The sequence below is a fragment of the Budorcas taxicolor genome, chromosome 1 (genome assembly GCF_023091745.1).
Source record: "Budorcas taxicolor isolate Tak-1 chromosome 1, Takin1.1, whole genome shotgun sequence".
In the NCBI taxonomy this organism is placed as follows: domain Eukaryota; kingdom Metazoa; phylum Chordata; class Mammalia; order Artiodactyla; family Bovidae; genus Budorcas; species Budorcas taxicolor.
The window spans coordinates 138,633,704-138,661,382 of NC_068910.1; the positions used below are offsets into that span (position 1 = coordinate 138,633,704).

The 27,679-nt window shown below is 40.5% G+C and overlaps 2 protein-coding genes across 4 annotated transcripts in view; one reads left to right on the plus strand and one right to left on the minus strand.

The window, feature by feature from the left end:
• Positions 1-27,679, plus strand: part of ATP13A5 (ATPase 13A5) — a 116,126-nt gene that overhangs the window by 86,721 nt on the left and 1,726 nt on the right. The window contains exons 25-29 of the mRNA XM_052643038.1: positions 1,527-1,599; positions 16,835-17,009; positions 19,598-19,800; positions 24,493-24,581; positions 27,179-27,259. Coding sequence (XP_052498998.1) covers positions 1,527-1,599; positions 16,835-17,009; positions 19,598-19,800; positions 24,493-24,581; positions 27,179-27,259 — 621 coding nt within the window. The remainder of the gene's footprint in view (positions 1-1,526; positions 1,600-16,834; positions 17,010-19,597; positions 19,801-24,492; positions 24,582-27,178; positions 27,260-27,679) is intronic.
• Positions 1-27,679, minus strand: part of PLAAT1 (phospholipase A and acyltransferase 1) — a 66,982-nt gene that overhangs the window by 8,151 nt on the left and 31,152 nt on the right. The window contains exon 5 of one of the 3 annotated variants that reach the window (XM_052643319.1): positions 7,260-7,425. The exons of the other annotated variants lie outside the window; for them this stretch is intronic. Within the exon in view, the coding sequence (XP_052499279.1) occupies positions 7,387-7,425 (39 nt within the window). The 3' untranslated portion in view covers positions 7,260-7,386. Of the gene's footprint in view, positions 1-7,259; positions 7,426-27,679 lie in introns of those variants that run through there. 3 annotated transcript variants of the gene reach the window in all.

Here is a 27,679-nt window from a genome sequence, read left to right on the forward strand (position 1 = left end):
ATTAGTAAAGGATTAGCAGTTCTGTAAAAAATGTTTGGAAAAGTCTTTTGAAATGAAATGATAAAAATAATCATCTAAAAATTAACTAGCTATATGGAAGAAATATGTATAGGTTGAAAGTAATCTGCATCACGTCAGTCATAACTTGGTCTACAGTAAAATAATCCATCAGGCTCAGGGAACACTGGGGGCAAGGGGAATTAATTTACTGCCTTCCTGAGACATACTGATGAAAGCGAGGAACACAGGACTCCAGCCTCGGGTGGGATAACGATTGTGAGAAGCACATAGAGGCTAAGGGGCAACCAGGTGGATAGAGTGAAGAAATTGGAAGCCAGGAAACCTGGATTCAAGTTCTACTTCTGTCCCTAAGAACAAATTCATTCTTGCCCTTGGCTGAGCTTTTATCCACCTCCAGGAAGTCAGGCTGACTGATTTCTAAAGCCCTCTATAGTTCTCTGAAAACTGCCAAAATAAAAAGTAAAGCTGCCTTTTAAAAGGGCTCCCTATTCCATCTCACCCTGCATGTATAATGTTACCATTCTGAGGGGAAAAGAATGTGAGAAGGAAATGTAAAAAAGACAGAGATAGAATTGCAGGATGAGAAGAACTCAGAAACCATTTGCATTCTCTGAAAGTTAAGAAATTAGAATTTCAGTTCCAAAGTCTCCATGGATAGAGTTGATTGAAATCGGTCTACTCCAAGTCATTCACTCTGATGGTCTAGATCTAAGTTAAGAGTGTTCTCCAGGAACCTTCGCCTGGAAACGTCTTGGCCTTGAGTTCACTTTCTAAGGGGACAGAAATATTTTCACTGGCATCAGTGTGATCTGGTAATACGCATAGAGCCAGATTATGACTTAGTGCTCAGTCAACAGCTATGAAGAAAACTTGACCTGTCTGCAAAAGGCATTGCAAGGCAAGTTCTTGCAGAGTACTTAGCTGACTCGTTTATTTAAATACTTCCAGTATAAACTGAAAGGGAGTTCTATGTCTACACAAACCTAAAAAAGGCAAGTGTACCAGAATGAAGTCTGAAATGGGCTTACTTGGGATAGGGAACTTGTTTGTGAAAGTAAATGGGTTTCAAGAGAATCATGTGAACTCAACCCATGGATAAAGACAGAAAGAAAACCCTATTCAATGATTTGAAGCCTTGATTTCAAATTTTAAGTGTAAAGTTCCTAGCAAAATTTTCAGGTTTTAATATCTTCTGTTGAGAGTTCAACTACCCAGGCTGAGTCTGCAGTTGCCAAAATCACTGTGACCAATAAGAGAGTGTTTTTCCCAACTGACTGATTCTCATTGCAATTAATAATATGGAATTAAGTTAAACATTGGAAAAAGAGTGATTTGGTTTTATTCTATCCAATGAGATGCTAAAGAGCTTAGGTAAATCACTTTCCTCCTAAAACGGGGAGGAAAATAACACTTGCTTCCTGACTGATTTCAAGAAGAGTGTTGGGGATGGTGAGGATGTTTTGATGTCAGAATCCTCACTTATCTTTACTTTTCTTCATTTTCAGCAACTACAACTGTTTGGGAATTACCAGTATCTCATGCAAGATGTTGCCATTACGTTGATGGTCTGTTTAACAAGTAAGATCTTTAGCAAAGTAAACCATATTGTTTTTATTTATCCATAAAATTCTAGAAATATTCATACAAATAAGAGCTTCTGAGAATGACACTTTAACTCCAGATCTCACTGTGTGCGTGCGTGCTCATTCGCTTCAGCTGTATCTAATTCTTTGCGAACTGGACTGAAGCCCACCAGGGTCCTCTGTTCATGATATTCTCCAGGCAGGAATACTGGAGTGGGTTGCCATGCCCTCCTCCAGGGGATCTTCCCAACCCTGGGATTGAACCCCAAGTCTCTTGTCTCCTGTATTGGCAGACAGATTCTTTACCAGTAGCACCACCTGGGAAGCCCGCCAGACCTCATTACCTATCAATTTTTTGAAAGTGGTGTTGGTAGTAAGGTGAGGCTTGAAGTCCTCAGACTTGACATTAATATATTCTGATTAAAAAATATGTCTTAATTTCATAAAATTGTCAGCATATTCTGAGTTCTTTGTAGGTTTGTGTCTTATACACAGAAAAGTGTACAAGAAATCCAGGAATGGAAATCTTGAAAACCCAAAGGTCATTCTCCATTATTCAGCTATACTTCTCATTGATGGGAAACCAGATTTTTGCTAAGGCCTTTGATGTTTGAGAACAAATGCTAGCATTTTATTCTAGTGGAATTCTCTCAAAAGCAAGGTGTGGCTCGCAGCAACTATTGCTCATTTCCTTCTTTTGAGATGACACTGATACAATATTTCCTATCAAGGAACTCAAAGCTTGATACTAACTCTTAATAAGTGAGAAAGGTGACTGCCTTAACAGGGAGCAAAGAAAAAGAATGACACACTCATCTCTTTTTCCTTGTTCAACAATAGAAGTGTTATGAAAAATAACAGATAAAACATCCAGCAATGCAGGATATTAATAACCTTGAGGATTTCATGTAGCATCATAAAACATGAAACTGATATTGAAGTCATTTATTATATTATCACAGTGACAAAATTTACCAGTGTCAGAGATTTAAGTAATATCAATTTTGATTCTTAGGAATGAAATATCTATTCATAGCCCATTAAAATACTGTTATTAATATTCATACGACTGGATAATTTTGAATCAGATAAATCGATGGGTAAATTTGCTTCTACAATGTTGGCTACATTTTAAGCAATTTGCATGATTTTCTTGTGAACATGGACAATGATATAAAAAAGAAAAGAGTACCAGGAGGTTTCAAGAGCAAAGCTAGCAGGCAGAAGCATGAAGTGAAGGGTATGGCCATCCTCCATCATTTCCTATCTCTGTGACCTTTGGTAAGTTACTTACTAAATAAATAATTGATTCACTGGGGCTTCCCAGGTGACTGAGTGAGAATCTGCCTGCTACTGCAGGAAACACAGGAGATGTGGGTTCAGTCCCTGGGTCTGGGAGATCCCCCCAAAGGGAGTGCAACCAACTCCAGTATTCTTGCCTGTCAAACTCCATGGACAGAGGACCCTGGCAGGCTACAGTCCATGGGGCCACAAAGCATCGGACACAACTGCGTGACTGAGCACGCACACACACATAAAATCGATGCATGTGAAAGGTCCTTACAGGGTTGTGTGGATTAGATAACACAGTGCACGCAGTGTGTAGCATAGTGCATGGCACCCTAGAAACACTCATTACAAGATGAACGATATTGCACGACCCCACCCCTCACTGTTTGTTTTTTTTTTTGAGATGATGGACTAACTTGTTGAGCGCTTGAAGAAACTTAAGACTGTGTACAAGCAGACTGTTGGATTAGAAATTCAAAAATATGGTTGGTAGCTTTGCCTCAGAATTGCCAGAAGACCTCAAGCAAGTTGTTTTGAGCTTTTGCACACTTAATTTCCATTTTGGCCACGAATTTGACTCTCAAGGTGATGAGTATACTTTACTGTTTCCCATGGCAAGAGCCTATGGACTCTGATACCAGTTGCTCACCCTGTGAAACAGCCTCTCATCTCAGAGCAGGCTGAGTGGGAGAGCTGGGATGACGCAGAGCAGGACCACTGTTACCCGTGGGCGTAAAAAGAAGGGTGATAGATCATAGTGTTCTTTCCAAAGGAGAGCACTTCATTCAATTAGTATGCAACAAATGTGTAGCTGGCTTACTAAATCAGCGAGACTGATGAAGGTGAGAAACACAGAGTGGAAATACCTTTTTTTTTTGGTCTCTTTTTACTTTCTGCCTTTGAACACTATCACTTTCCCATCCCTGTGAGTTCAGTCATACTATAGGCAGATCATTTCCTGGTCATTTCCAGGTATTGAAATGGTCTCATCTTTAGATGTGAAAAGTCCAGGTATTATAAATCAACATTTCATATTATCATCCAATCCAAAGTTTTCTTCCCCAAGTGAAGCCTGACCCATGGCTTGGAGTAGGTGGTGTTAGAGAAGGCCATGAACTCTGTTTTCCTGTGTCAGCTACTTTCAACCCTGCTTCGGTGAATGCAAGTAGCAAGAGCCCAGGACTTTTTACTTAAATGGGGATATTGTACTTATCACCTGTCGAGTGTATTCTAACAAGGTAGGCATCTAAACTGAGGCCCTTTGCATGGGGCTCACTAGTGAGTTCCTGAGTTCTTTAGAGATTCCCTGTGGATTGTCTGAACCAGACCACTCCCTTACATAGGTGGTGCTCTCTCCTCTGACCCTTCAGGATTCCTTTCATTAACTGCCTTCTGGTGGTGCATATCACACAGCTTTCTTCTTCTGCTGGTCTCTCTAACTTCAGCTGACTGCCCCATTGGGCAAATTCCTTGAGACTGCTCTAGCCCGGCTAATTTACAGAGCTTCTGCTTGGCCTACTAGACAGATGTGGCACATGGTCTCACTGCTGCCCCCTCTCTCTTCCCTTTGATATTACAAGCAGGACAATGAGCGCTAATCACCCTCGCCACTTCAGGACTTTTGCTACTGAGGTTCTTGTGATTTGCTTTCATTTGAGCTGTGATGCTGAGACTAAAACCACAGTTCTTACTGCTCCTAACAATTCCTATAAGGAGTCTCTTCATCATCTCCATGGTTTTCTCTTATATAGTCTGTACGTAGGTACCTGGGGGATGGAGGACGGCCTGTTTGCCCCTGAAGGACCATTACGAATCCCTCTTAGTAGGTACGATAGCAACATGGCAGTCGTCTCTCTTGACTTTAAATTGGCACTTTCCTTTCTTTGTCCTTGGTCTTCCTTGGTGGCTCAGATGGTAAAGAATCTGCATGCAATGTAGGAGACCTGGGTTCAATCCCTGGTTTGGGAAGATCCCTTGGAGAAAGTATTGGCTACCCACTCCAGTATTCTTGTCTGGAGAATTCCATGGACAGAGGAGCCTGGCAGGCTATAGTCCATAGGGTCGCAAAGAGTTGGACATGACTGAGCCACTAACACTTTCATTTTCACTTATTTTTTCTTTTCATCATCCTCAAATATGAAGGTCAGCAAAATTCCCCAGACAAGAGGAGAATCTCCATTCAACCTCACCTCAGAAAAGTGTTCGTCTCCTACTGTGTGTTTGGCACATAAGTACCTGGGCATTAAAATGTTGATCACTGACATATAGAGTTTAGTGGAGAATTCACATACATTAATAGATGAAATACAACTCAAAAATAGTGAGTACCAGGAAACAACAGATGCTCTGGGAGTTTTGGAAAAGGGGAGTTTGTTTTTGATGATCTGTAGTTAGGGACAAGACAGCAATGGAGGAAAGAGAGATACTGGGGTTGGCTTCATGGAAGAAGTAGCATTTAAAACAAAATAAGAAGACTGAATAGATTTCAAATATCTTTTACCAAAAGAAGGGCATTTCAAGTAGAAGGAAGCAGCGTGAGCAAGAGAGAGCTGATAAATATAGGGCATGAGTTTTTCAATTTGACCACACTGTAGGGTGTGTGGAAAGAACAGCAGGAGATAAAATTTGAAAAAGTAGATTGGGTCAGGTCACAGAATCTTGACTACTAGACTGAGAACTGTGAACATTTATCTGCCGACACTGAGTCATGGACGATCAATGTGAAATCACTCTCATCAACCCATCTACATTTCCAGGTTCCCAGGTTTGACTTTCAAGCCTGAATTAGTAAGGGACAAAGATAATGCCATCACAATATGCTAAGTGAAATAAGACAGAAAGACAAAATACTGTTGCTTATACCTGGAATCTAATCTATAATCTAGTGAATATGACAAAAGAAAAAAAGAAAAGCAGACTCACAGATATAGAGAAGAAACTAGTGGCTACTTGGGGTGGAGTGGAAGGTACACTATAGGGATGGGGGTGTAGGAGGTACAAACTACTGAATGTAAGATAGGCTACAAGGATAAATTGTACAACATGGGGAATATAGCCAATATTTTGTAATAACTGCAAGTGGAATGGATTGTAACACTTAAAAATTGTATAAAAACTTACAAAATTAATTTCAAAACCATAATGAAATAAATCTGCCAGTATATTCTCTTGGAGAATGTTTTAAAAAGATAATACTATCATATTATTTATTTATTTACTTGCTTATACTTGCCACACCCTGCATTGTCCCCACAAGATTTTAAGGCAACATACAAAGGCTGCTGAACTGAACTGAACTGAACTGACAAAGGCTGCTAATAAGACAAGATGGGCTTCCCTGATAGCTCAGCTGGGAAAGAATCAGCCTGCAATGCAGCAGACCCCAGTTCGATTCCTGGGTTGGGAAGATCGCCTGTAGAAGGGATAGGCTACCCACACCAGTATTCTTGGTCTTCCCTTGTGGCTCAGATGGTAAAGAATCCGCCTGCAATGCAGGAGACCTGGGTTCGATCCCTGGGTTGGGAAGATCCCCTGGAGAAGGGAAAAGCTACCCACTCTAATATTTTGGCCTGGAGAATTCCATGGACTGTATAGTCCATGGGGTCACAAAGAGTCAGACATGACTGAGTGACTTTCACCACCACCAGTAAGATATAATATATGAAGGAAAAATCTAGGACGAAAGTAAGATGGAGTCAATAGTCAATTAAGAAAATGCATGCATTGGGAATTCCTTGGTGGTTAGGACATGAAGCTTTCACAGCCAGGGGCCTAGGTTCAATCCCTGGTTGGGGAATTAAGATTCTGCAAGCTGTACCAGTGCCAAAAAAGAAGAAAGAAAGAAAAAGAAAATGCATCTCTTGTAGTCCCATTTGACCCTCATAGGTATAGAAGCCATCTTGAAAGGAACTTGTTTAGCTATGTCTCTGTTCTCTTCAGTAAATCCCACTCAAATAAGAACAAGAAAATTGAAGAAGGAGCATGTTTAAGACTACAGTTCTCACACACAAAAAAATAATCTGAGAACAGCAACTGGGAAGCACCTGGGCCTGAGGAGGGCTAGAGTCTTCTTCCCTTATTTCCAAGAGACCATCTTCTGTCTTTCTTCTTCTATCTAACCTTCTTATTTTCAATTGACTTCTACTCATTCGCTTTGCAAATGACCCCAAATGGTAACTATTATTGGTTTGCAAATGACCCCAAATGGTAACTATTATTGGGTCTCCATAACCTTTCTGCTTGTCCTCCTACAGCCAATTAGCTCAACCTCTCAGTGTCATTTGCAAATTGTTTAGAAAGAAAACTGATCACGTTCACTTGGGTGAGTTACCCACTCTAGGTCAATCACTTTTATGAATGAGGGAAGAGTCATGTAATTCAGCTCCATTTGGGCAATCACTCCAGCACATGGAAGAAGGCAGTGTACAGAGGAGGAGGCTGCAGGGAGGATTTATCCATCACATAAATACATCTCTTAAGTTTCATCTGTGCTTCAGTGAGTCCTTTCTGGGTCTTGGGCCTCTTGAAGGATCTAATGAAAGATAAAGATACTTTTTCTCCTTAGAAATTTCCTGACACACGCTCAAAATTTTGCATTAAGTTTGGGTGGGTTCATTAGCCTCCTAAAATTTGACTTACATGACTTGAAATGTCCATAATAAAACAGGAAGCCAACTATTTAGGAGAAACATACATACATAATATCCAGATGATGATGAGCAATTAAAAACTACACTTTGAGAATAAACTTTGAAGCTGCTAAGTCCTCCCATACAGCAGGCTCTGTGCTAGGTTCAGTAAAAGACAGACATTGAGCAAGACAGGATTTCTTTCCTCAGAAAGCTCACAGTCGGCTAGGTACATGTATACTTTACCATTCGAGCCAACATAAAGCTTTACAATCAGACAGACATACATATCACTGTGTCCCTCACTATAGCAAGGATTCTACTTCTCCAAACATCAGTTACTTCACCTGTAAAGTAGGAGATAAATACATATATTGCATTGTTTCTTAAAGAAATAATGATAATATTTATAAAACACTCAGCACAGCCCCTGGACCTAGTAAAAGGGCTTCTCTGGTGGCCCTGACAATAAAGAATCTGCCTGCAAAGCCAGAGACCTGGGTTCAAAGCCTGGATTGGGAAGATCACCTGGAGAAGGGAATGGCTACCCATTCCAGTATTCATGCCTGGAGAATCCCAGGAATGAGTAGGGACTTGAAAATGGCTGTCCTTCAGTTCAGTTCAGTTCAGTCGCTCAGTCGTGTCTGACTCTTTGTAACCCCATGAACCACAGCACGGCAGGCCTCCCTCTCCATCACCAACTCCCGGAGTCCACTCAAACTCATGTCCATCAAGTCAGTGATGCCATCCAACCATCTTATCCTCTATCGTCCCCTTTTCCTCCTGACCTCAATCTTTTCCCAGCACCAGGATCTTCTCAAATGAGTCAGCTCTTCGCATCAGGTGGCCAAAGTATTGGAGTTTCAGCTTCAACATCAGTCCTTCCAAAGAACACCCAGGGACTGATCTCCTTTAGGATGAACTGGTTGGATCTCCTTGCAGTCCAAGGGACTCTCAAGAGTCTTCTCCAACACCACAGTTCAAAAGCATCGATTCTTCCATACTCAGCTTTCTTTATAGTCCAACTCTCACATCCATACATGACCACTGGAAAAACCATAGCCTTGACTAGACGGACCTTAGTTGGCAAAGTAATGTCTCTGTTTTTGAATATGCTATCTAGGTTGGTCATAACGTTCCTTCCAAGGAGTAAGCTTCTTTTAATTTCATGGCTGCAATCACCATCTGCAGTGATTTTGGAGCCCCCCCCAAAAAAAGTCTGACACTGTTTCCACTGTTTGCCCATCTATTTGCCATGAAGTGATGGGACTGGATGCCATGATCTTCGTTTTCTGAATGTTGAGCTTTAAGCCAACTTTTTCACTCTCCTCTTTCACTTTCATCAAGAGGCTCTTTAGTTCCTCTTCACTTTCTGCCATAAGGGTGCTATCATCTGCATAGCTGAGGTTGTTGATATTTCTCCATGCAATCTTGATTCCAGCTTGCGCTTCCTCTAGCCCAGCGTTTCTCATGATGTACTCTGCATATAAGTTAAATAAGCAGGGTGACAATATACTGCCTTGACGTACTTCTTTTCCTATTTGGAACCAGTCTGTTCCATGTCCAGTTCTAACTGTTGCTTCCTGACCTGCATACAGATTTCTCAAGAGGCAGGTCAGGTGGTCTGGTATTCCCATCTCTCTCAGAATTTTCCACAGTTTATTGTGATCCACACAATCAAAGGCTTTGGCATAGTCAATAAAGCAGAAATAGATGTTTTTCTAGAACTCTCCTGCTTTTTCCACGATCCAGCGGATGTTGGGAATTTGATCTCTGGTTCCTCTGCCTTTTCTAAAACCAGCTTGAACATCTGGAAGTTCATGGTTCACCTGTTGCTGAATCCTGGCTTGGAGAATTTTAAGCATTACTTTGCTAGCATGTGAGATGAGCGCAATTGTGCGGTAGTTTGAGCATTCTTTGGCATTGCCTTTCTTTGGGATTGGAATGAAAACGGACCTTTTCCAGTCCTGTGGCCACTGCTGAGTTTTCCAAATTTGCTGGCATATTGAGTGCAGCACTTTCACAATATCATCTTTCAGGATTTGAAATAGCTCAACTGGAATTCCATCACCTCCACTAGCTTTGTTCGTAGTGATGCTTTGTAAGACCCACTTGACTTCACATTCCAGGATGTCTGGCTCTAGGCGAGTTATCACACCATTATGATTATCTGGGTCCTGAAGATCTTTTCTGTACAGTTCTTTGTGTATTCTTGCCATCTCTTAATACCTTGGTGGCAAGAGGTGGCAACACCTTCTTAATATCTTCTGCTTCTGTTAGGTCCCTACCATTTCTCTCCTTTATTGAGCCCATCTTTGCATGAATGTTCCCTTGGTATCTCTAATTTTCTCGAAGAGATCTCTAGTCTTTCCTGTTCTATTGTTTTCCTCTATTTCTTTGCACTGATCGCTGAGGAAGGCTTTCTTATCTCTCCTTGCTATTCTTTGGAACTGCATTCAAATGGGTATATCTTTCCTTTTCTCCTTTGCTTTTCACTTCCCTTCTTTTCACAGCTATTTGTAAGCCCTCCTCACACAACCATTTTGCTGTTTTCATTTCTTTTTCTTGGGGATGGTCTTGATTCCTGTTTCCGGTACAATGTCACACACCTCTGTCCATAGTTCAAGTATACAAGTATATTTCCCTATCAGAAAGTATTAAACATCTTTAAAACAGAAAAAGTTAAAATAATCTTTATGTAATAATCTGTATCAATCAGCTATTGTCACAGTAATGCTGTATAATAAACCACCCTCAAAACTCAGTGGCTTGCAACACCCACTTATGCTTCTGTGAGCTGACTATCATTCAGTTGGTCTAGGTGGACTCCTCTGAGCCACTCTGCTTAGGATGTAGATTAGGTGGTCATGGTCCAGGTTCTGGGTTTACCTGAGGTTTGTTTCACAATTTTCTTTCTGAGGCCAGGCTGAATAGACAGACCTAGGCGTGTTATCAGTATAGAGCAAAGAGAGCAGAGCCAGAGAGAAAGCCAAGCCACGCAAGCATGCCTCACAACTCTGCTAACGCACACATTACCATACGTAAAACAGATAGCCAGTGGGAATTTGCTGTATGATGCAGGGAACCAAAGCCAGTGCTCTGTGACAACCTAGAGGGGTGGGATGGGGAGGGAGGCTCCTGAAAGCGGGGACCTGGGTATGCCTGTGGCTGATTCATGTTGATATGTGGCAAAAACCATCATTGTGAAGTCATTATCCTCCAATTAAAAATAAAAATAATAACCCTGCAAACATCTCTTTGGCCAGAGAAAATCACACAGTAAAAAACAACATTATGAATGAAGTTGCTCAGTCGTGTCTGACTTTTTGCAACCCCATGGACTGTAGCCTACTAGGCTCCTCTGTCCATGGAATTTTCCAGGCAAGAATACTGGAGTGGGTTGCCATTTCCTTCTCCAGGAGATCTTCCCGACCCAGGGATTGAACCTGGGTCTCCCGCATTGTAGGCAGACACTTTACTGTCTGAGCCACCAGGGAAGTCCAAAAAAACAACATTAAGGGGAGATAAAGTATACTCTTTCACAATGAGATGAGACCAATAATTCGGTCTCTCACAGTCCCTGTGTAAAAGGCAGAAATTACAATGAGCATCCAAAACAGAGAAAACCAAATGCAAATTACATGTCTCCAGTACCCACAGCCTGTCCATGAACTCTGTGGTCACATTCTACCTTGAATATTAGACAACAGAGAGAATTCCAAGCACTGCAGCCTCTGCCTCCTACAGCCCCCGTCTCCTTGCACCCCTTCTCAGCACTGACCACAGGCCACCTTGTCCACCCTGTGAGACCATGCGATAACTTCTGACACCACTTACCTGGAGTTGGGCCAGACCTCACAGCCTTCATAAGACTGCCTTCACTTTAGATATCAGCTGTAAGCTTGAGAATCCCCGTGCTATGAACACCTCTCATCTGCTGGTTATTAATGTAGGGGTTCTTGCTAGTCCCTCAGAATTCAATCATGCACAGTAACAACTCACAGAACTCAGGAAAGGGCTATTTAGCTTATTATAGCTTTATTATAGCAAAAGGGTACAAGATAGAGCCAACCAAAGGGAAAGACATAGGGGCAAGGTCTGGGAGGATCTCAAACGTGACATTTCCATTGGCCTCTCCCTCCGGAGTCAGTTTGCCTTACTCTCCTGCACAGTGATGTATGACCATATTCAGAATATTGGAAAAAAAAAAAAGAAGAGACACTCACCTGAGCTTTAGTGTAGGGAATTTTTACTGAGGTTTCGTTAAATAGATATGATTGACTGAACCATTGGCCATAAGGTTGAACACAGACTCCAGCTCTCCTCTTTTCCCCTGAAGGTTGAGTTGATATTAAGTGGCTCAAAGCCCCCAGCCTTCTAATCAGAGAGTTGATATTTTAGGCATGGCCAACTCATACATTCTGAGTCATCTCATTAGCACAAAACTCTCTTCAGGCCTACTGTGAACAGAAAAGATACTCCTATCAGTGGAGAGGTCTGACAGAATGTGGTCCACTGGAGAAGGGAATGGCAAACCACTTCAGTATTCTTGCCTTGAGAACCCCATGAACAGTAATGAAAAGGCAAAATGATAGGATACTGAAAGAGGAACTCCCCAGGTCAGTAGGTGCCCAATATGCTACTGGAGATCAGTGGAGAAATAACTAGAAAGAATGAAGCGATGGAGCTAAAGCAAAAACAATACCCAGCTGTGGATATGACTGGTGATAGAAGCAAGGTCTGATGCTGTAAAGAGCAATATTGCATAGGAACCTGGAATGTCAGGTCCATGAATCAAGGCAAATTGGAAGCGGTCAAACAAGAGATGGCAAGGGTGAATGTCGACTTTCTAGAAATCAACGAACTAAAATGGACTGGAATGGGTGAATTTAACTCAGATGACCATTATATCTACTACTGCGGGCAGGAATCCCTCAGAAGAAATGGAGTAGCTATCACGGTCAACAAAAGAGTTCAAAATGCAGTACTTGGATGCAATCTCAAAAATGACAGAATGATCTCTGTTCGTCTCCAAGGCAAACCATTCACTATCACGGTAATCCAAGTCTATGCCCCAACCAGTAACGCTGAAGAAGCTGAAGTTGAATGCTTCTATGAAGACCTATAAGGCCTTTTAGAACTAACACCTAAAAAAGATGTCCTTTTCTTTATAGGGCACTGGAATGCAAAAGTAGGAACTCAAGAAACACCTAGAGTAACAGGCAAATTTGGCCTTGAAATGTGGAATGAAGCAGAGCAAAGGCTAATAGAGTTTTGCCAAGAGAACGCACTGGTCATAGCAAACACCCTCTTCCAACAACACAAGAGAAGACTCTACACATGGACATCACCAGATGGTCAACACCAAAATCAGATTGATTATATTCTTTACAGCCAAAGATGGAGAAGCTCTATACAGTCAACAAGAACAAGACCAGGAGGTGACTGCGGCTCAGATCATGAACTCCTTATTACCAAATTCAGACTGAAATTGAAGAAAGTAGGGAAAACCGCTAGATCATTCAGGTATGACCTAAATCAAATCCCTTATGATTATACAGTGGAAGTGAGAAATAGATTTAAGGGCCTAGATCTGATAGATAGAGTGCCTGATGAACTATGGAATGAGGTTTGTGACACTGTACGGGAGACAGGGATCAAGACCATCCCGATGGAAAAGAAATGCAAAAAAGCAAAATGGCTATCTGGAGAGGCCTTACAAATAGCTGTGAAAAGAAGAGAAGCGAAAAGCAAAGGAGAAAAGGAAAAATATAAGCAACTGAGTGCAGAGTTCCAAAGAATAGCAAGAAGAGATAAGAAAGTATTCTTCAGTGATCAATGCAAAGAAATAGAGGAAAAGAACAGAATGGGAAAGACTAGAGAGCTCTTCAAGAAAATTAGAGATACCAAGGGAACATTTCATGCGAGGATGGGCTCAATAAAGGACAGAAATGGTAGGGACCTAACAGAAGCAGAAGATATTAAGAAGAGGTGGCAAGAATACACAGAAGAACTGTACCGAAAAGATCTTCACGACCCGGAGAATCACGATGGTGTGATCACACATCTAGAGTCAAACATCCTGGAATGTGAAGTCAAGTGGGCCTTAGAAAGCATCACTACGAACAAAGCTAGTGGAGGTGATGGAATTCCAGTTGAGCTATTTCAAATCCTGAAAGATGATGCTGTGAAAGTGCTCCACTCAATATGCCAGCAAATTTGGAAAACTCAGCAGTGGCCGCAGGACTGGACAAGGTCCGTTTTCATTCCAATCCCAAAGAAAGGCAATGCCAAAGAATGCTCAAACTACCGCACAATTGCACTCATCTCACATGCTAATAAAGTAATGCTCAAAATTCTCCAAGCCAGGCTTCAGCAATACGTGAACCGTGAACTTCCTGATGTTCAAGCTGTTTTAGAAAAGGCAGAGGAACCAGAGATCAAATTCCCAACATCTGCTGGATCATGGAAAAAGCAAGAGAATTTCAGAAAAACATCTATTTCTGTTTTATTGACTATGCCAAAGCCTTTGACTCTGTGGATCACAATAAACTGTGGAAAATTCTGAGAGAGATGGGAATACCAGACCACCTGCCCTGCCTCTTGAGAAATCTGTATGCAGGTCAGGAAGCAACAGTTAGAACTGGACATGGAACAACAGACTGGTTCCAAACAGGAAAAGGAGTATGTCACCTGTATATTGTCACCCTGCTTATTTAACTTATATGCAGGGTACATCCTGAGAAATGCTGGACTGGAAGAAACACAAGCTGGAATCAAGATTGCTGGGAGAAATATCAATAATCTCAGCTATGCAGATAACACCACCCTTATGGCAGAAAGTGAAGAGGAACTAAAAAGCCTCTTGATGAAAGTGAAAGAGGAGAGTGAAAAAGTTGGCTTAAAGCTCAACATTCAGAAAACGAAGATCATGGCATCTGGTCCCATCACTTCATGGGAAATAGATGGGGAAACAGTGGAAACAGTGTCAGACTTTATTTCTGGGGACTCCAAAATCAATGCAGATGGTGATTGCAGCCATGAAATTAAAAGACATTTACTCCTTGGAAGAAAAGTTATGACCAACCTAGATAGTATATTCAAAAGCAGAGACATTACTTTGCCAACAAAGGTCCGTCTAGTCAAGGCTATGGTTTTTCCAGTAGTCAGGTATGGATGTGAGAGTTGGACTGTGAAGAAGGCTGAGCACTGACGAATCGATGCTTTTGAAGTGTGGTGTTGGAGAAGACTCTTGAGAGTCCCTTAGACTGCAAGGAGATCCAACCAGTCCATTCTGAAGGAGATCAGCCCTGGGATTTCTTTGGAAGGAATGATGCTAAAGCTGAAACTCCAGTACTTTGGCCACCTCATGCGAAGAGTTGACTCATTGGAAAAGACTTTGATGCTGGGAGGGATTGGGGCCAGGACGAGAAGGGGACAACAGAGGATGAGATGGCTGGATGGCATCACTGACTCGATGGACACAAGTCTGAGTGAACTCCGGGAGTTGGTGATGGACAGGGAGGGGGGTCTCAAAGAGTTGGACACTACTTAGCGACTGAACTGAACTGAACTGATCAATTAGGAAATTCCAAGAATTTAGAGGATATATTCCAGGAAGTGAAGACAAAGGGCAGTGAGACTCCTCACTCCAAGAGTCCAGAAGTGACCTCCCGGGAATCTGAGACAAAGACTAGTCACTTTGTTTATTACACACCCCATGTGTTTCCCAATGGGACTCAAGCTCTTTGGAAGCAGATGAGATGTCCTTCTTACTTTTGCATACCTCGTAGACTCTAGTTCTACATCCTTCTGGAAAAATTGATTAAATTATAAAGTTAAAGCTTAGACAGCCAGAGAGCTTTAGCTAAATGAGCTGCAAGAGCCTTTGGAGGCCATTTAGATAGTCCCAAACATCTGGAAGCCCCAGAAGGGCTTCCCAGGTGGCACTAGTGATAAAGAATCTGCCCATCAGGGCAAGAGACATGGGTTCAGTCCCTGGGTTGGGAAGATCCCCTGGAGGAGGGCATGGCAACCCACTCCAGTATTCTTGCCTGGAGAATCCCATGGACAGAGGAGCCTGGTGGACTACAGTCTATATAAGGTTGTAAAGAGTTGGACAGGACTAAAGCGACTTAGTATGCATGCATGAGATAATGAAAGACCAAAGACTGTCTGTGGTTACCCCAGAACATGCACCGAGCAAACTAAAGACCCACTGTTCACTTTTATTATCCAGCACTGGATGCTCATTCCTCAGTGCCCTGTCCCCCCTGGAATGAACACAGCCCTAAGGATATATACCCCTCTTTCTTTCATCAAAGAAAGCAGTCATAAGCTATGAAAATGAGAGAAGTGACAGATGTAAAGAACTGCAACATCCTGACCTCTCCAAGCTTCTTTCCTGCTCTGCCCTGAGAGTAAAGTACACTCCATTTTTATCAGTTTGCTAGAATATGAGACTACTAAGACAGATGTAACCACCTTTTTTTTTTTTTTTTTGGTTTGCAGGGTGTGCTTAGTCCCTCAGTTCTGTCCAACTGTTTGTGACCCTATGGATTATAGCTCACCATGCTCCTCTGTCCATGCAATTTTCCTGGCAATGATACTGAAGTGGGTTGCCATTTCCTCCTCCAGGGGATCTTCCCGACCCATTGCAGGTGGATGCTTTCTTGCTGAGCCACGGGTGACTGCCCATTGCCAACCCCAAATGTTAAAAAACAAATACTAGGACCAAAATGTATTTTAACACTCCCATCTAAAGGCAATATTTTAAGTTCCTCTTCCTTAGTCTAATGCACTCTAGCAGTCCTCCGTTTGCACACTTCTTCAGGAGATGGCAGAACACACCTGTAGCATCTATCCTGGTACACTGAAGTGCTCAAAGAATGTTGGCTGAATGAATAATAGAGTGAACATTTTTTGCTTTTTTAAAAAATTTCCCAGCACATGAACATTAGTCCAACTGGATGCCTCCTTGCTCTCTACCGCTTAATTCTCCACTTTCCCATTGTCCTTGAGAGATAACAGTACTCTTATTCAGGTGGGAGGCCATCTTTTATATACCTACATGTATTAATTATAGAACTTTTGAATCCATCACTTTTCATTTCTGAAGATGAAACCAAAGCATGGACGAGGCCAAGGTTGGTAGCACTGGTGTGCAGCTGGGTAGTGAACTTATCTAGATGTAAACCCTCAGTGCATGTTTACTGTATCCGAACCCTGATGCAAGACTTAGAATAACATGCATCTCAATCTTTTATTCTCAATAGCGAAATTGGACCTAGGAAAAATACATTTGTCTTTCAGTGAGCGCGACGCACGCGTACCCAAAATTGGCTCCATACCGACCATCAGGACAGCTCCTCTCTCCCCCTTTGCTGCTGTCAGTTGTTTTGAACACCTGCTTCAACTGCATTGTGCAGGTCTGCACACTTCTTTTGTTGAAGCAGCAGCCCTGGTATTGTGAGGTCTACAGATACAGGTAAAGTTTCGTTCCTTAGTTTTCCTTTCTGAAGGTGGTACAATGAATATATAATGACTTTGTTCAAATTAGTTTGAAATATATTCAAAGATTTTAATTAACCAAAGTTGTTTCTGTACTACAAAACCTCAGTGATGGGATAGAACCCAGGACAGAGTCAATGGCTGGAGTCCGGGGGTGAGCTATGTGGAGTGGGTGGGAAAAGATCTCCACATTAGCTGTTGATATATAGATGCAATAGTTACTTGACTGGATGAATATATTCACTCCCTGGTGGTTTGGATGTCATATAAACCAGAAGTTGGCAAACATCTCTAGTAGAGGGCCAGGTAGTAAAAATTTTGGGCCTTGTGGGCTCTGTGGTCTCTGCTGCAACTACTCTTCAGTTGCAGTGAAAAAGCAGCCAGAGACAACACATAAACAAGTCAGTGTGACAGTGTTCCAATAAAACTTTATTGACAAAACCAGGCGTCGAGATTTGGCTGATGGGCTTAGTCAACAGGCCCCTGCTATACAAAACAGATTTGTTTATATTAGTTTCAGTTTTTCAAATGAATTTAAAATTAAAATATTTGTTGATGGTATCAGTGTTCTGATTTTACTGTAGACTCAGGGCAAGTCTCTTCACCTCCCAGGGCTTTAATTTCCTTAACTATAAATAAAGGGTAAGATGAGGTCAACTTAGATGCTCAAACTTTTTTTCTGACAAAGCCTGCCCAATCTCCAAAAGAGAAGGGCAGAAAGAGCTGATCCTTTCGGAGTAGGGCTTGTACAAATTCCCCTTCACTCCTCTGTCATTCTGAAGGCATCAGAGCCCCAGGGATCAGTGGAGAGATCGGAAACTACAAAATGATGTCTCAGATTGTCATTTAAAACCCAAATTCAGCAATTCAAGTATTACTTAGAGTATAAAGTTCATTTTTATTTCAAAACCAGATTTTTCCACAAATTGGAGCACATGTATTCGGAGAAGTGGCCTTCTGAATGAATCTAGGAGGCAACTTGGGGTAACCAAAAGGGTGATGGATGGGTTGTCCTGCCTTATTTGCCATGCAAGTTTATTAGATTAGATATATTTTGGTGTTAAACTCTGTAATTCAGGCCTTCTAGTCTATCTATTCCCTTTGGGCTAAAAAGCTTTGTGACTGTTGATTGCTTGCTTCATTAATGTATTCTGCAGGCACCAACTGAATGTCTACTATATGCAAAGCACATTTTGGGAGCCTAGGAAGTCTAGGATAAGACTTATGCCTCGCATTTGAATTCACAATTGAAAAATGAATTTTATCTATAAACAGTTGTAATACTAGCAAAAAGTTTGAAACTAAACAAGAGAGCCAATGAAAACAAATTTCTTTGTGGGTTTGATTACTGAAAAATTGAAGATTGCAAATGGATCAGTTAACACTGGGAAAGTCCATATCTTAAATATTTTTCTGAGAAAACATCATGTGGCATCACTGTGCTAGGTGCTAAGAATTTGCTATATATTTGAGTAAAACAAACAAGCAAAGGGAAATAAAACCAGAAGTAAAATTTCACATTCAAAGAACTCTGATCCCAAAAATGGAAAATAAAAATATGTGAAGGAATAATTGCAAAACAATGAACTAAATGCATCACTAGAGAGAAGACTGAAGGGCACTAGTTATGCTCACCACTGAATGTAAAGAGTTTCAGATAGAAATAGGATGTGGACTCAGAGGTGTGCAAAAGGGGAAAAGGAATATTTCCCTATGACTGGAGTATAAGGAGCATGGGAAGTCTGGCAAAAGATAAGGCTGGAAAGGTTGACTGAGACCAGAGTTTGAAAGTCTTCTGGGCCTGCCTGAAAAGTTAGAGTTTAATTTGTTAGCAAAACAGAAACACTGACACTCATAAGCAGAAGATTGTTCAAATCCTCATGAAGAGGTTTTGGTTATGTGAGGAGAGTGGGTCAGAATAGGCAGATTCTGGCCCATGTTAAGAGATTTATATCAATCCACAAAAGGAAACACAGCATGCACGCATACATACACATAGAGTTCATATGCTCTGAATTGAAAGGAATTTTACAGGAAATTGTCATCCAAGCCCTTTCAAGACAGATCTGCTGCTACTGCTGCTAAGTCACTTCAGTCGTGTCCGACTCTGTGCAACCCCAGAGACGGCAGCCCACCAGGCTCCCCCGTCCCTGGGATTCTCCAGGCAAGAACACTGGAGTGGGTTGCTATTTCCTTCTCCAATGCATGAAAGTGAAAAGTGAAAGTGAAGTCGCTCAGTCATGTCCGACTCTTCGTGATCCCATGGACTGCAGCCTACCAGGCTCCTCCATCCATGGGATTTTCCAGGCAAGAGTACTGGAGTGGGGTGCCACTGCAAGACAGATCATTTGTTCTAGATAGGCTTCTGGACAAAGAACAATCTTGACTTCCTCTGCAGTTTGTTTCTGCTTTACCACTGCAAGAGGTGAACAAAATATATCCTGGTAGTTATTTGCTGGAACATCTTGCAAGGTGACGTCCCTGGGTCATGATTAGCTAATTTTTTCCTACTGGTTGGATAAAAATACAATGGAAGTTCCATAAATGCTCGTTATTCTTTTCCAGTAAGTGCTTTCTGGACAGCCAGAGTAATTTCTCAACAAATGTGAGTTTGTCAAGAAACGGGACTGGAAATGGAGCATTGCTTCCTGGTTCAGTTTTAAGCTTTGAAAGTACCACACTGTGGCCGATCACCACCATCAACTGTATCACAACAGCGTTTATCTTTTCTAAGGGCAAGCCATTTCGAAAACCTATCTACACAAACTGTAAGTGTGAAATTTAATTTTTCTTTTCAAATATGTTTTTTTTACTCTCCCACTATCCCCAGAGTTGCAGCTTACTGGTGAAGTGATTGGCTGAGAAGGAAACAATTGCAATACTCTAAAATTGAGTACTGAACCATAATTATCACAGGTGGTAAAAAGCCCAAGGGCAGAAACACGTTGTGCAGATAAGCATGTGCTGTATTGATTAGTCATGAGTCATGTCCTAATTTGAGTATTATTAATTTATTCATACTTTCTTGTCTCTTAGTAAATATTTGTGGCTTTCTCCATTATAGAGCCTATGCATTTATTTTAAAAATGAATTTCTGCTTTTTTGTATTTTTTTATATAGTGATTGACTTTTTTCCATAATATTTTCTAATCAGTGATCACAAATATATGTGAATGATATAGTGCTGTTTATAATGTTGATTTTCTACTCAGAATCCTTTCTGAATTTTGCTATTAGTCTTTGCTATTTGGGTGTTCTAGAAAGGTAATTACTATCATCTGCAATTAATAATGTTCCACAGGGAATTTCTTGATAGTCCAGTGGTTAGGACTCTACTCTTCCATTACAGGAGCCACGGGCTTGATCCCTGGTTGGGAAACTAGGATCCCACAAGCCGCACGGCATTACCAAAAAAGAAAACAATGTTCCTTCTTCCTTTCCAATAGCTATAATGCTTATTTATATTTTCAGTTTTAGTGTACAATCCAGAATTTCCAGGACAATGTTAAGTACTAGTGGAAGCAGCAGATAGTTCTACTCCTTCATAAAAATACTTCTAGTAATTTTTCACTTGTAAATATGCTTTTGAATATTGGTTCAAGGTGGGCCACATCATGTGAAGAAAAATACTTTTCTATTTCCAGTAAATCAAGAGTATATTTTAAAATTATAAAATGGGAGATGTATTTCATCAACTGTCTTCCTTACATCCTAACCTTTATCCTTCCTACTAGGATGATTATACTTGTTTTCTATTTTGACCTATTGCTAGAACATGTTACATTAATAAACTTATTAAATATTTACATATTCTTGAACAAATTCTACTTATTTGTGGTGGATTTCACTTTTAGTAAAATGGATCCTACTGTTTTTCAATAGTGCTTTTAATATCTGTACTTTTTCTGGGATTGGTCTGAAGTATTTTGTGTTAGAGATTTTTTAGGTGTGGATATTAGGACTTCAAAATTCTTGGACTTTTTCTTTCCTTTGAAAAATATTTTATAGTTAGAAATAGTCTATTCCTTCACTATTTATGAGAGCCCAGTAAAATCATCTGGTTCCAAATATTTTCATTAAAATAATTAATTTCTTGAGAATTTATTTAAGTATCCTCTTTTTAAACTGTTTTTTAAAATTAAAAAAATTTTACCCATGATTCCATTTCGGTAAGATTATATTTTTTTAGGAGAGGGTTTTGAATGATATTGTTATAATTTTAATGCCATCTACAACTTTTAATATCTTCTCATATTATGTTTATGTGCACTGTGTTCATTTATTCTTGCCAGAAATGTACTTTTACTGGTTTTCTTTAAATAACCAGCTCTCACATTTAATACTTCTGTATGTTTTCTATTTTCTAATTTATTCATTTTTGCTTTTCCCATTTTCCCCTTCTTCTTACTTTCCTTGGAAAATTCTTTAATGTTTGAATTGATTTTATAATCCATATATTTTCTTTTATTCTTATAAAATTAGAAAAAACATCAAGACCAATAATTGTAGTTTGGGTTACATTATTTACATTGTCATATTTCTCTTATTATGACTTATTCCTCTTTGACCCACTAGTTACAAGAATAGTGGTTTTCAGTTTTCAAGTGGGAAAGGATTTTGTTTTCATTCTCTTACTACTCTTTTTCTTAAAAGCTTCCAAAGGGAAGCTATTAGTTTCCTTTTTGACTCAGCAGATCTACAGAATTTTGATTTGTATGCGGGGAGATTTTTCCTTTAAATTTAGTTACAAATTTCTAGTTTTATTGTCATGGTCAAAGAAAATCTAGCCTGTAATATTTCTGATTTGGAAGTTTTACTGCAATTTTGTATATCACATGTCATAAACTCTAATTTCTAATTTTCAAAAAGAGTCATAGATATTAGAGAAGTAAGTCTCATTTTTATTCCTAAATTAAAAATTAATTTATCATATAAAACCAGTTTTAGCAATTATATTATTCACATACTTTCTGTTTTCATCCCCCCCCCTACCATTTTCTTTTGTATAGCTGTTTTGTCAGAGATTTTGAGAGCATGCTAAAATCTTGTTTTAATTACAGTTTTTACAATGTTTTTTTCCTGAATTTCTTATTTTTGTTCAAATTTTTCTTAATTTTGATATAGTATCTGATAATGTCCCTGGCTTCTGTCAAAACAAATCAAGATTCTATTTTATGTTTTCAGGTTACTACTTTTTTTATTGTAAATAGATTTTACAAGGAGAATATATTGCATTGGCTAGTACTTTAATTTGAATAATAGCTGCAAAGTCATTCTAAACATAATGAGTTAATTAGAGCTGAACTAGTTACATCATAGGGACTTAAATTTTGTGGGTAAATTCAAGTCTCTATGTCAAACATAACTGGTAATTTTAAATGAAAAAAGTTTTTTATAAACATATTCTAACAAACATAATCTTATAGTAAATCATATAGTCTCAAGGTTACAAGTCAGAAGTTCTCAGAATGGCTATTAAAATACACAATTCTATTTTAATGTAACAGAAAAGTCTTTACCTTTTTTAACAGTCTTTGACAGATCAACTTTATGACGATGAGCTATAGAACAAGTACAGATTTAATTTTTATGGAAACAGGTGTGAATATTTGTTAAGCCTCTTCTTATCTGAGAATAGTCTATAATGGTTTGCCCAGGGCTTGTCTTCCCAAATCACCTGTGCAAACAGAACCCCATTCATTCCAGTTTCCTCATCATTAGTAATTAATTATAGCAGGGCAACATTCACTTCAGTTCTTTATGAAGTTGTCCAGAGCCGAATTAAAGAAGAGAGCCTCATCATTTTGTTTCCATTCTGCTCATTTGTGCCCTAGCCTGGTCTGCTTTTCAGACCCCGGGTCTGAGAGCAGTGTGACGTGCACAGTACTCAGCCCAGTTTCAGTGAGTACTTTATCAGGATGGACATTTGGGGCAGCATCTTCTTCCCAACATCTGGGTCCTTGGGACTCAGAAACACTGAAGGAAATTAAAATCCCACACAGCCACCTCCTAGGGCCTTCTCGTCACCAGTCTGCTCAGATTGCTTTATTTTAGGAGATGCAGCTCCCTCCTTTCTTGCACACTCCTCTCAAGCAAGCATGGGTATTCTTCTAAGAGGTGCTTCATCTAGTTGTATATGTAGAGTGAGGTATGGATGAATATGAAGGTGAGTGTAGGTGGTGAGGATTAAAACAGAGCTCTTGTGGCTTCAAAATATAGGGCCTGCTGTAGTGGGACAGTTCCTCTGATTTCTGTTTAATGTAGATCTATGCAGAGTTAGGGGCCCATAAACCATCAACACTGGAAGAAATGAGGTAGAGAGAATATAAGAGAAAATCTAGTTTGTTTTTAAATTTTGAAGACTGTAAGTATTATATCACAGGAACACTGATTAAATGCTGCTGTCTGGGCCTGAAGGTGCTAATCCCATTGAAAAGCATATATAAAGCACTGTCTACAAAGTGCCTAGAAGCTGATGGCCACAAGAGGGGATGGGGTTGGGGAAATAAGGACGGGGATGTTGGCACTGTGCATCCTGAGAAATTGAGCATCCCAAAGTAAAGCCATCTGGGCAGGTTGGAGAGAAAGAAGCCAGCAGATATGCACGTGAGTTTCTCACTTCCACTTCCAACTGGAGTCCCAGAGAAGCAGATCAAAATCCCTTTAAGGTGGTTATAACATACTGAATATATATATATGAAGACCATGCAGAGCAGAGTGATAAATACCATATGAAATAAAACTTGGTAAGGGAGAATTGGAGAGTCTTTAAAAAGAAAGTGGTACTGGAACAGGGCTTTTTAAGAAAAACTGGGAACTTGCCAAGACTGGAAGACTACCATCTACACAGGGTATTTTGTGAACAAAGGCACAAAATCTAGAAGGCACTGTTTCTCTGTGAGCAGCAGGTTTATGTTTTAACTTTCCCGGAACTTAAGGAAGAGCAACCAGAGATGAGTTTAGAAAGGCTGATTGGAACCAGACTGTGGAAGGCCTTGAACATCAATCACTCAAAACCCTTGTACTTTGTTTTCTAAGCAATGAAGAAGACGGAGGTGCCACTAAGAAGACTGACTGTGTAAATAATTTATTCATGAATGACTCACTAGACCCGAGGTGATAAAGCATCAGGAACTCTCTGGTGACCATTTACATGAGCTGGTCACTGCAGGGTTTCCCAGCCCCAAGGACTCCTCAGTTGAGGTAACTTCTTCATGGAGTTTACTAGAATATATTTAATTACCAACTTTCTACACTCAGCCTTTCAAGGAAAGATTTTTAAGATATCACCTTTGTCTTGTAAGCATTAGAACACATTTTAAAACATATGAGGATATATCAAAACATCTGAAGATGTATCCAGTATTTGCCCAACAAAGATAATTGATACTGAAACATGTGTGCCAAATTACAGGAAACATTCCCTCAGCATCTAAAAATAATGTTTGCTGTTTCTTCAGATATATTCTCATTTTTGCTGGCATCTGCCTTGGGCCTCACAATTTTCCTTCAGTTTTCTGATTTTCAAGATATATACCGTGGAATGGAGGTATGTGGAATCCGTGACTCCTGTGTGCAGTGGGGCTGTATTTGCATTGTATTGATAATTTACAAGTCAGTTACACCCATATTCTCTCTGGTCACTGAATATTGTGAGGCTATTTTCATTTATTCGGAGAAGGCAATGGCACCCCACTCCAGTACTCTTGCCTGGAAAATCCCATGGGCAGAGGAGTCTGGTAGGTTGCAGTCCATGGGGTCGCTAAGGGTCGGACACGACTGAGCGACTTCACTTTCACTTTTCACTTTCATGCATTGGAGGAGGAAATGGCAACCCACTCCAGTGTTCTTGCCTGGAGAATCCCAGGGACAGCGGAGCCTGGTGGGCTGCCGTCTATGGGGTCGCACAGAGTTGGACACGACTGAAGCAATGCACAAGAAGAAGATTTTCATTTACTAGAAGAGCAAATAACATATCTCTATCTCACACATGCTGGTCTGAGTGTTTTCATATTATTAGTATCATTGATTGGGTCATTTATTCTGTTTATACCTGAAACACTGTGTTTGGATATTTTATTCTTCTGTGTTATACTAATACAATGAAATTAATGCATTAATACAATAATTAATCCTCCAACTTTAATTTTTTAATCATATAGTGTAAGTCCTTTATAATGTAGTTGTGAAGAGTAAGAAAATGTTGACTGTAAGCCAGTCATGTTCTGTCTGTAAGACACTGACAATGGGGGGGGGGGGGGTCTTATTTCTAGGGTTAAAATTAAATTTATTAATAAGTTAATTGAGCCTACTTTTGGACCTGGCATTGCAGGAAAAATAGAAAGACAAAGATTGGCTCTGGCCCTCTACCTATAGTTTAGTTCCAAAGATGAGCCATACCCAGTGAAGTGATGGCATGGCCACCTGAGGCCATCCATGCTTGAAAAGAGTGTAAAACAGAGAGAAGTGGGAGGGACATTGGAAGGAAGAGCTCTCCCTGGGGCCTGTGGCTTCCACAGGAGGCTTCATGCAGGAGATGCAGCTTGATCTGGTCTGGAAGGATAGGTTCGACTTTGCTAAGTAGGAGGTAGGGATATTCCCCACTAGAACAGCCTAAGCGCAAGCAGAGAGGGCTGGCCCAATCTCTCTCGTTTTGCAAATGCAAAAGAATGGAGCATGGCCGAGAGGAAAATCCAAAGCAAGAATTGTTTTACAGACCACCTAGAAGGTTAGCTAAGATTAAGCCAGTAAATTGTGGAGTAGACGTGGATGGAGGAAGGCAGACAATGATAGTTCAACACTATGCCGAGAGCAATGGGAGTCACTGAAGACATCAGAGCAGGTTTTTCAGTGGAGCATTAAGACAGATTCGTTAGATGACAGCAGGAATTCTGTGTGTGAGGGAAGACAAGCTGTGGAGAGAGAAGCATTTAGGATATGAAAACCCAGACCATTCAGTCACTTACAAAGCATTGTGAAGCTTCAGAGTGGGCTTGGCACTGGGGTTACAAAAACGAGTAAGATGTGGTCACTGCTCTCAAATAGCTCAGAAGCTAGGAGGGGAGAGCATCACAGAAGATAATTCCAAAGTGATGTGACAAGTCCCTTCCAGGCCCAGGCCTGGAGAAGTGACCTCCCAGATCAGGGCAGTAGCAGGATGTGGGAAAGGGCAGGTGCTCCACTACCAGTGATCCACTGCCAGATCTCACGGCCCTCTCCAGACCACCTGCTACCCAGCAAGCCTGCTTCACATCCTCGAGACCACCTGCTACCCAGCAAGCCTGTTTCACATCCTCGAGAAAGGCGGTTTCCACTTAGGAGGAAAAATAACATGGTGTTACTTTAAATAACCTATGAGAACAGGCATAAGAATCAAAGGTGAGCATTTCAACATTATGGAGGGTCTGTGGTTTTAGTCCTAAGCAGAGCTCAGCCTCTACACAGTCATCCTACCTTTTAGGATCAAAAAAGGAATTTCATAATTCATCTTTTGTTATGGATGTATCTATAGGAAGTGGTAGATTTCACACCTATTCAATAAGTGTATTTGGTAGTCAAGGGTACTCTCTAATCCTTCAAAGGAGATAGACTGAGCCAGTTCAGCTTTCATCAAGGCATTAGATTTAGGGCTGAGAATATTTATTCAAAAATTATTCATCAAGTGTCTATCAAAATAAACTTGAACCTCTGTCTACCTTTTATTTCTTTTACTCATATGTCAATGTTACTGAACGAATGAGCTCCAAGTAGATTTTGCTTTGGGAGCATTAGAAGTAATAATATTAGATGCGTGATTTAATCTTTCTTATATTTGAGAAGATAAAAATGAAGAGAGAGAACACAGGCTCCAAAGTGTCCTGTCTCATGTCTTTGATCCAGGGCACACTGACTCCATGTTTATTGTCAGGCAGCGGAGGGAGCACTGGGCGAGAGGCAGTCAGACTTTATTTGAATTCTGACTCTGCCATTTATTTCTTGGTATTGAGTCCTAGGGCAAGGTATTGACCTTCTCATCTGTAAAGCTGAGAGAGTAACGTCTACCCTCTAAGCCCAGAGAGTTGTTACAAATATATATAAATTAAATAAGAGAATGTGTGTCAAGTGTAAAGCATGCAAGGTATAAAGGCAGTATTTCTTTTTCAACAGTTCGTCCCAACTGTAACATCATGGAGGGTTTCAGTTTTGGTGGCAGCTCTCACCCAGTTCTGTGTGGCCTTCTTTGTAGAGGTAAAGAAGTTTCTGTATGGCTCACTATCTGGGAGGAAGGATAAATAAAGGGCTGACTGTCAACAGATGCTCATTGTTTAGGGCAACCACTTTTATCCCCCAAAAGTAATGGTTATTAAGTGTTTTTAAAAAACTACACATGTCCTCTTTGGGGGAAATGAGAATGATTTAAAATTCTTTGAAGGCTGCAAAGAAATGCTCTCGGTATCTGCAGTGTAGGATGCAAAACATCAAATTAGCTAATTTTGTCTCACATGAAGGCCTTATATTGTACTTTCCTGCTGCTGCTAAGTCGCTTCAGTCGTGTCCGACTCTGTGCGACCCCATAGGCGGCAGCCTACCAGGCTCCCCTGTCCCTGGGATTCTCCAGGCAAGAACATTGGAGTGGGTTGCCATTTCCTTCTCCAGTACATGAAGGTG